This window comes from Chaetomium strumarium (genome assembly GCF_033439665.1).
Source record: "Chaetomium strumarium strain CBS 333.67 chromosome Unknown B0T15scaffold_5, whole genome shotgun sequence".
Classification (NCBI taxonomy): Eukaryota; Fungi; Ascomycota; class Sordariomycetes; order Sordariales; family Chaetomiaceae; genus Chaetomium; species Chaetomium strumarium.
The window spans coordinates 3,158,645-3,175,132 of record NW_026944433.1 but is presented as its reverse complement, the minus strand read 5'-3'; the positions used below and the strand labels follow the sequence as shown (position 1 = coordinate 3,175,132).

The window sequence follows — 16,488 nt, the reverse complement described above, 5'->3', positions numbered from 1 at the left end:
TCAGCTTCCGACAAGGTGAGGATGCCTTGCGACGATCAGTATATGTGAGAATACTAATCAAAGACACCAAGGGGGGTTAGATGAGTATAGGAAGTAATACACCAGACAACCTCTATCCAGTTGAATATTCAAGATCCCAGCTTCCCAGCCAGGTTTTACAGAACCGTCTCCCCCTTCGCCATCCCTGCCCACTCCCAGCAAGCCTCCCACAGCTTTCTCTGTACCTCCTTATCGAGACTGACATTGGCTGGCGGCGCTTCATGTTTCCCAATAAAGTAACCCCTCCTCCCCTGAAACTCAGGCGCGACGCTGAGGGCGACCAGGTCCCGTCCGGCACCCGCCGTGGTCCGCACCGCGCTAGTCAGGTGCTTCAGCAGAGGCATCATGACGTTGACGACGCTCATCAGACGCTGGATTGCCGCGCGTTGCTCTGAGTGCGCCCTCGATCCGACCAGGCCGCCTGGATCCATGCAGGTTACCGTGATGGCGGACAGTTTGGGGTTCTATAGGGGTGACATTACAGAGTTTCCTGATTAGCCCCCTTCTCCCTACGATCCCGAGTTTCAGTAATCAGGACTGGCACTCACCGCTTGCAACCTTTGGTTCATATCGTGCATGAAAACTACATTAGCCAGTTTGGCCGTCCCATAGCGCGCGAAGCCCGTGTCATGCACCTGCTCCGGCTCGTCGGGTGGCGGACGAACGAGGTGCTCGAGGTCATCGGGAAAGCCGGCCCTCAGCTTGGCGAGCGGGTTCTCCTTCTCCGGGTAGTGCGCCGCCGAGCCGAGCATGACGATGCGTCCGGACGTGGGGTTCATGCTTCCGAGGAGCTTGAGAACGAGCACAAAGTGTGACAGGTGCGATACCTGGAAAGTGGCTTCGTAGCCATCCGAGGTCTGCTTTTGGCCGTTGAGTGACCAGGTGAAGGCGTTACAGACGATGGCGCTGATATGAGTGAGTTCGCCGTCGGAGATTTTGGTCGAGATGCGGTCTGCGAACGAGCGGACGCTTGTGAGGCTGCCGAGGTCAAGACTTTCGACGAGGACACGGTTCTGCGGATACTTGGACAGCAGTTTTATGAGGTTCGCCGTGTTGGGATCTGATTGAGGCGATGCGTTTCGTACGGCTGCGACCAAGATGTGCTTGGGATAGGAGGCGAGGAGGGCCTGGACGAAGCCAAGGCCCAGGGAGCCATTGGCGCCCGTGAGGATGATTGTCCCGGTCATGGCTCAAGTCAACGACGGCAGTTATGATACTGTCAACTCTCACTGAGTAGCAAAACACGCAGTGTGAGGTCAGTGAGGGACGATAATTCATTACTCTATTGTACGTCTACTTCAAATCTGGGCCTCGGTTTATATGTGTCTGACACTACCAGCTCCATCAGACATCCCTTCAGCACATGATTATCAAGCATTCGGCCTGAATGACCAACATCCACGGCCTTTGCTTTCACGATGTCGGAATCCCAGAGTCCTGCTGGTTTGGTTGTCTTACTAGTTGTGGGCCGCCAAACAAGGGAACGGAAACCCCCTTGTTGTTGGGGTCTTGGGGATTGGCTCAAGTCTCTCGGAATTCCGACAAGATCCACCTCGCAGAACGTGGATTGTGGAGCTCTCGAGTCCGTCCCCCATGGCGTCCACTCCTCCTCTTTCATCACCCGCAGGCTTTGAAGCCCGACTTGTCCGGCGCCACGGCGCTCCCGGTTACCGCTGTATAGGGTCCCTTGCTTACAGGTACCTAGCCAACTACCGACCGCTATGGAGACGCTATCATGCAGCAGTTGCAACAGGACATTCCCATCAGGTATGGAGTGCGGGTCATAGCCGTCGCAAGCCCGACCCGAGATCCTTGGCCATTGAGGGCCAAGGACTTGAGCTGATATCGGTTTCGCTAGGTCTGACCCTGGAGCGTCACCGTCTGCGGTGCCGATTCCGCCCTTCTAGCCGGCGGAAGGCCTGTGCCGAATGTTCACGATCCAAGGTTCGCTGCGACCAAGCCCAACCGAGCTGCGCGAGATGTGTCGTCCACGGCTTGGTGTGCGTATACCCGCACGCCGACGGACCCCGCGCGACGCCCAATGGACCAGCCCCTGTTTCGTCAAGTTCGCAAGCCGCGGCTCTTCCACTTACTTCATCCTCACAATCACAATGGACGCCACCGAGCCAGGAGGGGGTCTTCTGCGCGCCCTCGGCTTTCCTTTCTCTCCCATCGTGGCCGCCGGCCTCCGTTGCGGAGTGGCAGACTAACATTCTCCCGTTACTCGATGAAGGCTATTACTGCCCGGAGCTTTCCGCTGGGATGCTCGTCGGAGCCAGGCTGGCCAGCAATCCACATCTCGAACAAACCCGAAAGCAGAGCCCCTTCCAGGACTTGTCGTCGTACCTTGGCGAGAAATGGAAGACTGCCCAGCAGGGACTCGACCTCATCGACCGCGTCCTCAAGGCCAATGTGGATCATTTCGCCAGTGGCTTGCAGAAGCCCCTTTTTGTTCACTTTCAGGATTGGGACATGACCATAAGACCTGCGTTGCTGTGCGAAGCGGTGTCGGTGGGCCAGCTGTACATGTACACGTCGCGGACTGCGCAGTCAGACGCTGTGCTCCTGCGGGCCATCGATACCCAGCTATGCCAAATCCAACTCAAGGTAACCCCTCGGCCGACTAATACGTGATACCAAGCGGAGTCATGCAAAGTATGCGTCGCTGACATGGCATGTTCCAGGTTCCCACAATGCAAACCGAGCGTGAAGACCTCGCCATGTTCCAGGCAGTCCTGATGTACGCACACATGCGGGTGTACCGCGCTGGGCCCGTTGCCTCGGAGTGCATCGACCGGGTCTCACTCAGACTCATGCAGGTACGCCGCCTACGCCCCCCCGCCCCACCCCCACTCCCCTTTTATCCAGCCCGTAATCCAAAACCCCACTTCAGCCCGCTGATAAACACCGACTGACTGCTATACAAAAAAAAAAAAAAAAAAAAAAAACAGCATGTCCTAAGCAAATCCCTCCGCTGCATGACCCCCCAACCTCCCCAGCCCCAAACGCCTGGAAAAGCTGGATCACCGACGAGTCCATCCGTCGCTCCTTCTTCACGCTGCACGGGCTGGACTATGTGTCCCACGCGCGACAATCAGCCGCCACAGTCCTCTGTGCGTTGTTCCCGAGCGCCCCGCTCCCGCTGCCGGCACATATCTGGGAGGCGCCGAAGGCAGACGAGTGGGCGGCGCGGTACCGCGCCTGGGAGGAGTACTGCGGTGCCGATGGCCCCCTGCGAGGGAAGGATCTGCTGTCGTGGGTGCAGGGCAAGGAGACGGGCCGGGAGGGGCAGCTGAGGGCGTGGTTCCAGGGGTTGGAACCCGAGTTGAGCGGGATCGTGTTTGAGTGCGCAAGGGCGCAGGGAAAGGCGGAGGGGGCGGAGGGGTTGGTTTGAGGCACACGGTGGTGGTGCTGGTGAGGGTTGGGGGAGGGATATTTTTGAATTGCTCAGGGAACGCCGTTAACGGGTGGCGTTTTTACCTTTGAAGGCAATATAGACATACTTGATTCATAACCACCTACAACGATTACGCTACACCTAGGAACGTCGAGGATGCGCACGGCTCTTCCATAGGACCTGTATACGTAGCTACCGACACCGCCGTATTTGTTTTGGAAGGCATCAACGGCCACACAGATAAGGGTTTAAGACACGGCAAGGCCAGATTTGCAGCTTAGCCATCGGTCAGCATATACATGTTTGAGAGCATATGACCTTAGGATGGCAACGCGTCACATACTTGACGAAAACATCCCAGAAGTCCAAATCCATCACATACTTTCAGAAGCTTAGACTACCTAAATTCTTCATGTATCAACTAAATATACTCAGGCTCATAATTTAACGCCGTAGACCCTCTATATATAATTCTTGAAATAGTTCAAGCGTGTGAACTCCAATGTCTTCCCTCTCCACTTAGCGTAGTAGCATGACAACTATTTCACGCTATCCAGCTACTATGCGTACTTCCTATGGAAATGGTTATATATCACCGCCGGCCGGTAGTATTTGAATGTCCTTGCCTTCTAGGACCAGTTTTATCTCTAATACAAAGTAGGCATTGCTTCCTATCTATTAGGGGTGAATAGGTCTGGCCTAGGAGTCTCCTCCTTGACTATAATATCGGCCTATACTATTGGCCGGATATGGCCCCTTTTTCTAGTCTCTTATTTGCTATATAAGGCGACTATAAGCTCGGCCGCCTATATATGGATTTTAAGCAGCTCTATGGTGCTTAAGTTGTCCGGCTAGTTAGAGAAAATCTCAGCGAGCTAGGCATGCTTAGGTATATAGAGGTCGATAGCTGGCTTAATATACTCCTCCTCCTCGCCCTTGTCAATGGAAGTAATGTTCCTATTAAGCTTGCCAGATAGCTTTCTTTTGCTAAGCCTCCTTAGTCTTAATTAACTTAAGAAGTCCTCGAATCCAGTCCTTATATTCTATGCCCTAGATCCGGTACTACGTACCTTTGAGCTATATCCTTTCTATCTTCAGAGCCTTAATCTCGGGATCGGGGGGTATTATGTCCTAAACCTGATCGGCAACCGTATCCTTTCTCGCGTGGGGATCACGCATTTAGCTGATATGCGAGAGCATTGCAAGAATGCTGTCTTCGGTTAGCTCCTCGAGGAACGCATTTTGAAGGTGGAACCGGACCTTGTCGTTGATGTATACGCTGTTGAACGTAGCCTACTTATGGTCATGATGCATCATCTGATCGCGAACAGCATCAGAGGCATTGCCTGCGCGATGTTAGAATCGAATGCTGGTCCTCGGGTCCTGAGTCCGTGACAGGCCTGGAAATTGCCATTCTGGTACTCTGCGTCATCCATGGGCTGAAGGACAACATAGTTCAACAAAAATCGGCGACCGGTTCTCATAAAGCGCGACAATACAGTTGATCATATAGCCGAGCCACCAGACCCAGCATCTTTCCTCTCGTATCTCCTCTAGTGCGGCATTAGGAGACTGTGAGGGCCTTGAATATAGTGCTTAGCGCTCCTGTGTGCTCGGTGCCGTGTCCCACCCGCTTGCTAGGTAGGCGATCGGGAAGAGGGAGAACGACAACGCGGTCAGGTACCAGCGCCGAACTGGAACGAGAAAGCGGGACGTGGCAAGGGGCACACTACATAGGGCCTAGCATGGAGCCAAAGACTAGCCCACCACGTTCGCTTCAGGCTCGCCGACATGGAGTCCCTACCACTTGAGCTCCTCGGCGCCATCGCGCTAAACCTGCCAATTGCCGACCTTCGCCGCTTTCGCCTGCTGAGTCGTCGTTATGCTGCCGTAGGATTCCCCGTCCTAGTGCGGAAGCTTTCATTCCTAAACACCCTGGATACCGCGGACGCGCTATAGACGCTTAGCCGATCGCTGTACGGCTTGCTTAGCATGGCGCGCCACCTTACTATATACGACGGAGCCTGGCCTATAGCCGCTTCGCAGGAGGAGTAGGTGTGTTATTTCCTCTTTTTTAGCGGTAGAACAAGGTATAACCCGATCGCCACCCAACTAGTATACTATCGCTACGAGTAATTTCTTCGACGGGAAGCATCCTGTACGTTCGAGACGTACGTCTAGCTATTCCGTATTGTTCTCGCCTACTTCCCTTCCCTTAGAGAGCTTATGCTTTCCTATATCTATACCTGGCGGATATAGTATCTGGACTACGCGTACTTTTATAACCTTACAAACAATATCTAGGTGATCTTATCTTTTGAGAGCTTCCTGGCAAATGCTATATTATGGCTACTTCCTATCCTAGGAACGTACTTACGTCTTTAATAGCTTAATATAGATGGCCTCTTAGATATATCGGACCTAGAGCCAGGACGGTATCAGTATAAGACTATCCAATACCTCTACCTAAATACTATCCCTGCTGGCAAAGGCCTTGATAATAGCATAGCCAACTTCTAGGGCTTATAACGCTATTGATTAGTGTGACGAAACCACAGGCAGTCCTGCCTCTAAAAGGGTTCGCCGGTCGAAAGTAACTGCTGATCGGACTGTAGGTCTTGGTGAAGCTGAAAGGTTCACAACAATGCTAGTCGCAATGTTTACACAATAGGTGGAGGCTATTGCTTGTGTTGCTCACTGAGGAAGCTAGCTATCTGAATGAGTGGCAGAATGGTAGAACTATATACAGCTTCCTCCCCTAGGTATCCCGTACCTAGATCTCTGGAACACTTGGAACAATTGTTGTTCTCATTGTTCCATCTGGAATAACGCTTCTTGGCATTGTTCCCCGGGAACAATCGATCTTGGCATTGTTCCTGACCTCTCCAATCTTCATTGGTTCTTTCTGACTCGTAATGATTGGATACGGGCGCCGCCCGTCGACCATGCAGGTCGGCCCCCACCGGCCTCTGCAGGTTAGTTCATGACAATTAGGACGTTTCTATACGGCCCTATTAACTACTAGCAGCTGCTCTTGCAATAGATGTGATAGTCTGACCTATAATTCTGCGATATTATAGATACTTAGATGCCGGAGAATAGACTTTTCCGCTTCACCGAACAACACCTCCTGAAGCACCTGACCTTAAAGCGAGTTAAGTTGATGAGCAGTTCTTAGAAGTCTTTCTTCAGTTGAGTATGCAAGCTAAAACCGAGGTCTAATATTATCTATAAGGGTATTCTATCTAATAGAGGCTTAGAGGGGTATTTTATAGAGGACTTTAAGTTGTAGTACCTTCTAGATTTATTCTTTATAGATACTAAGCGCCTATAGCCTTTCTAGGATCTAAATAATAATATCTCTATTATCACAGTGACTGTCATTGCAGGCTAGGCTCAAGGCTCTAGTGGGCAACTGACTATATTGTAAGAATATTGAACTTGTAGAAGGAAAGGAATCCTCGAAGACTACAAGGTGCAAAGAAGTCTAAATATAGGATGTAGGGCATATGCCCAGATGTAGAAGGTGGGGCACCAACCAAGTTGACCAATCATGCATGCATGTACTGGAAGCCCGGCATATGACTAAGCAATGGCCTATACCATGGTACGATGAGTTCCACCATCATATTTACCTTTTAGCTATACTATTATATTAGCTGCTATTTTATACTCTCTTAAACAATGTCGCGGCGATTTTGTCGCCATTTTTGGCAATTTTGGTCGACCATTTCTGTGGCACATTCGCCAAAATTCCCTCGCCGCTTTAAGCCCCACCCGTTCGCTGGGTCATTGCTATATCCACACCCTCCTACCGCCATGTAACTGCTGCCCTATACGCTTGTACCTGAACCTTATCCTGAAGTTAGGATCAAGAAGAGTTGTCGAACATACGCACTGCACAATTCACAACGAATGCCGCCGAAAATGGCGGCCACGCTTCGTGTACTTAAGCTGGGCGTTCCGCCAGTTCCCAGATTGGCGTCGGTCTTCTTATCCTTCTTATATCCGAACAGGGACTCTTTCTTATCATTCCCTTCTAGTCCTTCGCCTGACCCGTAGCTTTGCCGCTCTTTTCTCTATCGCTCTTACCTCTCTCGTTACTCGTCTTATTGCTTAACTCTTCCTCGATCCTCCCCTTATTAATCCTATTTACGACCGTCTCTCGACTTGCTTTGCTTGTTGCTTTATACTTCTATACTTCGATACTTGTTTTACTATGCCCTTACTTACTCGGGGTTATATCGGGCTTGTAACTAACATAAGACTCCGCAATAGCAATAACAATTATTGCTGCCATCTGCCAGACTGTTCGGATGACGAGTTCTCCCTGGTTGATAGATCGGGCGATGAAGTAGCAGATTATAACTCGGACTACTCCTTAGACCATAAAGACCTATTTGACGCCGAACAGGCAGATACCGCCGGGTACAAGACCGATCTAACTGACGAGGATGACGGTAATATAGAAGATAAGGCGACGCTCTTAGGTAGAAACCTATATCCTCCCAAGTACTATATCTCTATACTTTAGGAATTCGACGAGTCTGCTTTTGATATATAGGATTATACACCTAAGTCTACCCTCCTGCTGAATCGAGTCGAGGAGCAATGGAATAAGTACGTTTGCTGCTTATCCAAGCCTTTATATAAGTTCTTACCATCCGCTGCCTAGGTACTACGCCTATATTAAACGCAACCTACGCGAGTGTTTCGAGTCCGTCTCGGTTAAGCTTCTCTATACGTTTTTCGACTAGCTTCTTAACCAGAAATAGGGAAAGGATGGAAGGAAACTATAGGGGACTAAGAAAGCCAGCTCTCTTAGAACTTACTGGAAGGTGTTCTGGCTTGTCTACGAGAGGGCTATAATAGAAAAGCTTGATATAAAGCTAAACCGCCAAATGCATAGGGTATATATCACTGTAGTACACCTTCCTAACAGTACGCTAATAGCTATAGGCCCTTCGAAGCATAGCAAAGAAGCATAGCTTAAGCAACGAGAAGCGCGAGAAGCGATGTATGACGATCGAGGACCTAAAGAAGCAGATTGACACAATCGTTAGCACGATAGACAAGACTTTCCATGTCGGCGAATGCCGCGTGCTCTATGCCTTTTTCTACGAACTTCTTGCCCCGAGCGGGTCCCGCCCAGAAGCCCTGTTGCTACTACAGTTTAGGCATGTCTGAGTATGCCTAGCCTATAATCCCGACGGAGGGCCCCACCAGATTGTCATCTGCTTTACACTCGAGTATACAAAGGGGTACCTTAGCGCAAAAGACGCGTATATTCCATTTTGATCACCTGCGAGAGCTATGCTAACTATAACGTTAGCAACACCTTTCCTGTGCCCGAAGTCTTATAGGACCCCTGCCTCCTCCTCAGTCCATATGTCTTCCTCCTAGGTGTCCTCTTCGCCAACCAGGCCTTCGAGGCGCCAAGTCTCATATCTCTAGAGAAGCTATACCGGCTTGATATTCACCTAGGGGAGTAGGAGCTCCTATTACCGCTTAAAGAGAGTCTAAGCAAGACATTTATATTCCGTAAGGTAATCAAGACGTTGCTCGGATATATGATATCCAACGAGCGCATCCCTTACTCGACAATGGCCGAGTAGATCAAGCGAGTCGGCAAACTCACTGGATTTAAGATCTCGACTATCCTATATAACCTCCGCTATAATGCCGCCAGCGAGTTCGACAAGAGCGGTAGATATATATACCTATAGGATAGCGGACCTCTCTACTGACCTATAGATAAACAGCAGATGTAAGCGAAGGGCTCCGAAATCTAATCCTCTAGCACTCGGACTCGAGGGTAATATTAAAGTATTACCTCTAGCGCGAGATTAACGCGGATACTATAGGCATTATTCGAGGTCTAGAGCCCTAGCGCAGCCTTATAAAGAATCTTTGCAGCTTAGGTTCCTCAATTAGCAAGCGGCGGCCGACTAGACTGACAAAAGTATAATCGGCATCGGTAAACTAGGACCCTTGCATTAGGGAGCTTGTCTGGCGTCGAGACGTTCTCTACGCGCGCTCCCGGCAGTCGGCCGAAGTACGACGCAAGTACGAAAAAGCGGCGACGAGAGTTACTAAGGAGAAACTAAGGCTGAGAAGAGCTCTTAAGTCGCAAATCCGAGAGGAGTTCGATACTTGGCAAGCCATAGAGGATATCGAGAGGCAGTTAGCCGGTCATAGATTCCAGGACATGGTGGCCGAGGCCACCGCCGATGACTAGCTCCCTGCCTAGAAACATCTTGTCAAGGTATTATATGCCCCGATAGACTACAAGACCGTCGAGGAGCTATATAAGCGGCGCGATACTATAATTAATGCAGTAGCTACGTACTGCAAGGTCAAGGAAGGCTGGCGCCTACAGCTCCTGTCCGAGAAGAAGGCTTCAGCAAATATAGCACTTGTCAAGACCTATACAAAGGATCCACTAGAGGGCAGCCTACTACAGGAGGCGCTACTATCTATGTTTAAGAAGAAGATATATCGGTGTTTCCTTTGCGTTAGGAAGGCTTACTCCATTCGGGTGGACGACCTACGGTTTCCGCCGCTTATCCACGAATTCTACTCCCCTAGGGACATAACAAAGTACTTCCGATGCAAACACCTATCGAATCTACAAAAGGACAAGGCCATTATATATACTGCTTGCAATCTAAAGCTTATATATAAGGAGTACCTCAAATGCTATGCCATTAATATATATAGAACTGTGCCTTGATTGCCAACCCAGGTAAATATAAGCTGTAAAGTCCTAGAGATTTTGCCTTATAGTCAACTATCTTTAAGTGTAACTATAGATAGCTATCTAGGTCCAATTATACCCTAGCAAATATAGAGGAATTTTGCAACTTATTGTATATTATCTACTCCCTTATATTAATTTTATCTTATCGCCTTCTATACTACTATATATTTGACGTCCTACGACGAAGACGAGAGATCTAATTGTGATTCTTCTTTATATTTAGGTGCCTATATACCAACTAGAGTATACTAGGTGTTATCCAACGTTTGGTTAGTCGCCTTTATATATATTAATTTGTGGTTTAAATCAACTAGGATTGCCTTAACTAGCATTAGTAAGTCAGTCTCTATAATACTAGCACTAGAGCATGTCTACTTCCGGCAACTCGAGGGTGCTATAGACCTAACTAAGGGACGCTTGGACTCGGCTATTTCGGGAGAAGATACGTTGAGTTTCTATCATCTAGGAAGGTACTATCTCTGCTATTGGTACGTATAATAAGCTAAGCCTAGAGTAGGCCTTAGTAAGTCTCGCCTAGCTCTTATAGGAGCATGCCAATCTGACCCGGCCTTGTTATAAGTATAGCCATAACTATAAGTCTAATAGTATATAGCAGCTGGCGTCAAGGTGCGCTTATCTTATTTGATCGCAAGAGCTCTTCTAGTTTCTCTTCCTTTCTCCCTATATTATAATACTATATAATATAGGTCTTTCCGTAGCTCTGCCTCGGCCAATAGCTCTCTACTTGTAATAGCGGGCATATTATATTTATAATCCTTGGATAACGTGATAGCCATTTACCTACGTACCTTTTCTACTATCCTGGAAACTACGTATCTTTCCTACCCATTTATATATATACTCTTTCTTCCATTTAGATATATATCTTTCTACCGGCAGGAACGGTATATACCTAAGTAAAGAGCTGCTATCTAGATATATACCTTTTCTGCCATTTAGATACGTATCTTTTCCGCCGGCAGAAAAAGATACGTATCTAAATAGAAGACCTTCTATCTAGGTATGTAGCTTTTCTGCTATTTCAATATATATTCTTTCCGCCGGCAGAAAAGGTACGTACCTAAGTGAAGACGACCGGAGCAGTTCGATAGAGTAGATTCTCCAGCTGCTTATAACTTAGAATCAGCGCGTGACTAAGATCGAGCACCGCCAGGCTGCTGAGAATGAAGTATACCAAGCCAACTCCATAGAGGTTCTAAAAACAGAAGCCAATATATGCTATGGATCAACGAGAGTAAACTTGACCCCCTGTTTGGCTAATCACGCCTAGCTAAGGCAAGAATGGAAAGATGACTGTACTTTAAGAGCTAATTCTAGCTCAAGCCGAGGCAGCGGTCCTCTACAGTAACCCTTGCTCGCTGGACTAAATGGTTTGTACTTCATAGCAAGGCCGTTTACAGCTCTAATAGAAAGAGTATATACCCTAGTGACAGAGTTAGCTTAGGGACGATAACCCTCGCAATTTTGCAAGCAATCCCCACCTTTGTCTTAGAGCCCGAAACGGCTCTGGAAGAAGAGGCTTCGTTCGTATGCGGGAAGACTCCCTAGCTCTCGCCAAGCAGCGTATTATTCTATATAAAGCCGTTTCCGGCCCTTGCAAAGTGAGGAATCCTTATTGATCCTTGCTGCCTACGGAGTATTACTGCATGGAAAAGCCGTTTCCGGTCCAGCAAGAGCAGTGATGCCGGACACGATACTTGTAATATCTTCTGCCCCCCGCCGGGTGGCTGCGCGCTAGAAGCGCCCCGGAGCATGACGGTAATATGCAGTGCGGTTGTGGCCTTCTGAAGCCGGTTACGGCTCTGGCAATAGTAGGGATGACGGGCCATAATTCTCGCAGGCCAAGCGTTCTGCCTAGGCATCAAGCGGTTAGTCCAGGGAACTGCTGTCTTGGCTGAAGCTAGAAATGGCTGCCCAGAAATTTTCCCATATCTTCATCTCTGGTGCACAGTTTCTTCCATCTAGCGGGTGCTTGACCCTAAACGGCAACTATTCCTCGTCTCCTCGTACATTTCCTGAGTCCTCCCTTGTCTTCCTTCCTTATCTTCCTCGCTGTCTTTCTTACGGTCCTCGCCTGCACGTCATTGATGATTACACCTTCATTTCATTCTCCTGTGATACAGTTATAAGCATAAGTAACTTCCTCTATGACGACATTCTTTCAAATTGTGGGAGAGACCCACACAGTGTTATTGACTGAGATCCAGACAGTATACTCATTTGAACAACCCGAGTACAAAATGTTGGCCGGAATATATTTCTACCGGTAAGTCGGACCCCCCTAATTCCGAACACCCCACATTCCGAACACTTTGTAAGCCCACACCGCTTTTTCGACCCCCTCAGTTCAACTTACTATAACTCCGTCAATTCTAAGTTAAATCACTTCATTTTTTGGGCAATAGTATCGTCAGTTTACGATGGTTTACTCGGAACAAGATTTACAAGATGCGGTTGCTAAGTACCGTCGCGGTGGCTATTCAGCGCGAAGCATCAGCCGGGAATTCGGCATCCCAATGACTACCTTATACGACCGCCTCCACGGCTCGCAGACCCATTCTATTGCCGCCGAACCGCAACAGACTCTTAGCCGGGTATAGGAAGATCATCTTACCCGATGGGTCTTAACCCAGGCCGCCCTCGGTGTTCCACCAACCCATACCCAGATCAGGGAGTTCGCCAGCCGAGTTCTACAGGCACAGGGAGCCACCCGTACAACTATTGGAAAGGGCTGGATAACCTGGTTTCTTCGTAGAAACCCGGTTATCCGAACCTAGTGTGACGAAACCACAGGCAGTCCTGCCTCTGAAAGGGTTCGCCGGTCGAAGGTATCTGCTGGTCGGACTGTAGGTCTCGGTGAAGCCAAAGGGTTCACAACAATGCAAGTCGCAATGTCTGCACAGTAATGTAGGGCTACCTTACTGCTTGTATTGCTCACTGGAGAACTCCCAGAGTCCTCCAGAACGAGTGACTATATACTGGCTATCTTTGGGTGCTCTCATGTGCTCTATAGAGCTCCCTAGAGCTCGGTGCTCTGTTGACTCCATCGAGAGCTTCCATTTCCTCACGTTGATTGGCTTAGCTCCTGAAGCTCTCGTCTGCTCTCTAGAGCACCTTAGAGCTCCTTCTTATTGGTCCTAAATGATTGGTTCGGGTGCGCCCTGCGCCACCCGTCGGGTTGTCCCACCTGCAGCTGTCCTGTTGGCTTAATTCGTGACACGATGCCCCCTCTCCGAGGTCGACGCCTCGGCGACCTTGCTCTTCCTGCATCCTGAAATAGCGCCAACAGTCCTCAATTGTAAGTGTTTCTCCTTCTGCATCCTCCCATCCTCGCCAGTCATGGCTGACCGTGTGCGAAAGCGAAAAACTCAAGCCGGGTCAAGTACTTAGCGCCGGTCTTGTCTCGCCAATTTTGCTGCATCTTCTAGATTCCTAATGCCCAAGTATTCTTACTGCCACGAGCACAGGCTCGATTGTCAGGTGTCTGGCACCTCCAAACGTTATAGTTCCTGCAACCGTATGAACCGCCCGTCCTACGATGTCTAGGGCATCGATCTGGGGACATATGAGTTGGTTTTCGCCGCTGCCCGCCGTTGGTACTAACAGTGCTTAGTTCGCTCCTTTATTTCCGAGAAGGACAAGATTGAGCGTGAGGAGGAGGAGATTTTAGCGAAGCTGCTTTGTCTCCGCAAGCAGAAGCGTGCTTTGGAGGAGAGGGTAAGGAAAGCGGTATCCCGGGAACTTTGGGACATCTCGGACTTGGAGCGTAAGGAGCGTGAGGAACGTGAGAAGCGCGCAGCTACTCCCGCACCTGCTTCGCCAACGCCCCTCGTGCCGGATCCTTTTGTGGGGTTCGACTGGTTGGATGTTCCTGTGGACTTGGGTGCTGTCGGGGAAGGTCCTTCTTTCTTGGCCACACAGGGTTCTGGCGGTGGAAGTCCTCCGGTTTCCCAAGGTAGTAGGGGTTCGTAGCTGGTGGTGGTCAGGCCTTGGTCGCGCCTGCCGTGCGTGTCGTATTATAGCGCTACTGCCTGCAGCCGTTCTTTCCTTCCTGGGGTTCTTAATCTGGTTTTTGTTGCCTGTTTCCCAACAAATGAAATAGCTTAGTGGTATAGCTTGGTTATTACACCCGAGTGAATGCTCTAGGAGACTATAGGTTCGAATCCCATCTGTGCTTCTTCTCTATATAGGTCGTGTTACTATAGGGTAATGCAACCCGGCCGGAGATTTTTATGCTTCCCTCCTGGTCGGTCTGGGTTCTGCCGATGGAACTCCTTTAGTTTCTCTATACAGTTAAGGTGTTCTACTGGTTCCTATAAGTTATCTTCTGATCCGAAGTCGAGCCATTTAATCAAGTACTCTAGCCTTCCGTTGGCTGTTCGTAAATCCAAGATCTCCTTAACGTCCTATTCTTCTTCTTCGTCCTTGGCTTCGATGTCTTTTATAGCCCGTACGTTCTTAGGTGCTAGTTCGAGGAGCGAGATATAGAATATATTAGTATATAACTTTATCGTTGATAGTAACGAAAGTCGATAGTTGGATGTCGAAATTCTTGCATCGATTTTAAATAGTCTAATCTTCCTAAAGTCGAGTTTTTGGCTTGGCCGTTTCGTTTTCAGATTTCGGGAAATAAGGTAGACTATATCTCCTCTCTTAAGGCGAGGTCCCTCGAGCCGATACTTGTTATAGTACTCCTTCATTCTGAGCCTAACGAACTCGAGTTCTTCCTTTAGTATTATATATAGTATATGTATTTTTTCTGCCTTGACTTTTGCTCTAGGTACTATAACATCTGGTCCCTGGCGTAAATCTGCTTTATAACCAAAGTTCGTAAAGAACGGAGTAACCTTTGTTGTTTCCGTTGGCGTTATATTATATACAAGCTATGCCGCTGGCAATAGATCAACCCAGTCGTCCTATTGGAAGTTAACGAACGTTCTAAGGTATTGTTCGACGATCTAGTTGAGCCTTTCTATCTGGCCATCTGTCTGTAGGTAGTATGCTATTAAAAGCTTGCTCTTCGTGCCCAAACGCTTTATAAACGCTTGCCAAAATTTTAATACGAACTTGGTGTCTCGGTCTATGATCTATTCTTCTGGCCATCTATACACTAATGCAATATGCCGGTAGATTGTATCCGCAAGTTGCTCTACTAACCATGATTCTTTATACAGGAAGAAGTAGCTCCATTTAGTAAGTCGGTCAACCATAGTAAGGATGCTATTATACTTCGTTCCGGTAGTCGAATCCTTCGAAAGCGGTAGTTTGGTAATGAAGTCTATCGTTACCGAGCTCCATAGTCGTTCTACAACTGGCAATGGTTCCAAGAACCCGTATAGTTTGTGCTATACTGACTTGCTTCGATTATAGAGGTCGTATTCCTGTACAATGGTTTTAACTCTAGTCCTAAGTCCTGGGAAGTCGTAGTGTTGCCAAACCTTGGCGGTTATTTTAGCAATTCCTATATGTCCTCTGAGCTTCGACTCGTAGATTATCTTAATCAGTTCTGCCTGATCCTATAGTGCGGCGTAGGCCTTGCCGTTATACTATAACGCTCTATCTCTCCAAGAGATGCCTGCCTTTTCGTCTGTATCGTTCTGCTTCCGGTCTTAGAAGTCTTTTCCTAGCTGTTCTTCCCTGAAGACTATATAATATTCTTCAAACGGTTGCAGAGGTTGTATACCGGGATCTTCGTCCTATTATAGAAGCATATTGTTATCGAGATCTTCTATCGGTTGGGGAATATACCGTAAAGAACCGTCTGGCTGTTGTTAAAGTAATAGTAGCGAGGCTTCTGGTTAGTTGTCCCTGAAGTGATCTGGCCTCCTGTTCAATGCATCTGCTTATGCGTTTTCCGAGCCTTCCTTATAATTGATTTTAAAGTTGAACTCCGAAAGGAATTCTACCTATCGGGTCTGTCGTCCGTTCAACACCTTGGTGGTAGTAAAATACCGCAAGTTCTTATAGTCTATATATACTTGAACTTCGTAGGTTATACCGCTAAGGTATAGCCTCTATTCTTGAAAAGCCTCGATAATTGCTAGTAACTCCTTGTTGTAGATTGGGTAATTAAGTTATAGTCCTTCGAGCTTTTTCGAAAAGAATACGACTGGGTGCAACTTCCTATATTTATCGCGTTGGCTAAGTTGTCCTCCGATTGTATAGTCTAATATATCGGTTTCGACCTTAAATGGCTTCTATAGGTCTAGTAGCTAGAGCACTAGATCGTCGATAATTGTATCGCGGATCTTCTAAAACGCTTATTTATGCT

The 16,488-nt window shown here is 48.4% G+C and overlaps 3 protein-coding genes across 3 annotated transcripts; 2 read left to right on the top strand and 1 right to left on the bottom strand.

Annotated features, from left to right (window-relative positions):
- Positions 1-155: 155 nt before the first annotated feature.
- On the bottom strand, positions 156-1,226 carry B0T15DRAFT_512939 (uncharacterized protein; the record flags this gene model as incomplete). The annotated part of the gene is made up of 2 exons (XM_062868012.1): positions 156-503; positions 588-1,226. 2 exons carry the CDS (start codon positions 1,224-1,226, stop codon positions 156-158), a joined length of 987 nt encoding a protein of 328 aa, XP_062720629.1.
- A 365-nt stretch (positions 1,227-1,591) lies between these two features.
- B0T15DRAFT_576193 (uncharacterized protein) lies at positions 1,592-3,433 on the top strand (the record flags this gene model as incomplete). Its single annotated transcript, XM_062871020.1, has 4 exons — positions 1,592-1,806; positions 1,898-2,646; positions 2,724-2,858; positions 3,002-3,433. The coding sequence occupies exons 1-4, from the start codon at positions 1,761-1,763 to the stop codon at positions 3,431-3,433; spliced, it is 1,362 nt and encodes a 453-aa protein (XP_062720628.1). The 5' UTR covers positions 1,592-1,760.
- Positions 3,434-7,363: 3,930 nt separating this feature from the next.
- On the top strand, positions 7,364-10,169 carry B0T15DRAFT_486332 (C2H2 finger domain-containing protein; the record flags this gene model as incomplete). The annotated part of the gene is made up of 12 exons (XM_062866348.1): positions 7,364-7,379; positions 7,744-7,926; positions 8,038-8,056; positions 8,112-8,163; positions 8,236-8,346; positions 8,396-8,617; positions 8,800-8,924; positions 8,955-8,982; positions 9,052-9,142; positions 9,199-9,203; positions 9,423-9,647; positions 9,687-10,169. 12 exons carry the CDS (start codon positions 7,364-7,366, stop codon positions 10,167-10,169), a joined length of 1,560 nt encoding a protein of 519 aa, XP_062720627.1.
- Positions 10,170-16,488: the final 6,319 nt, after the last annotated feature.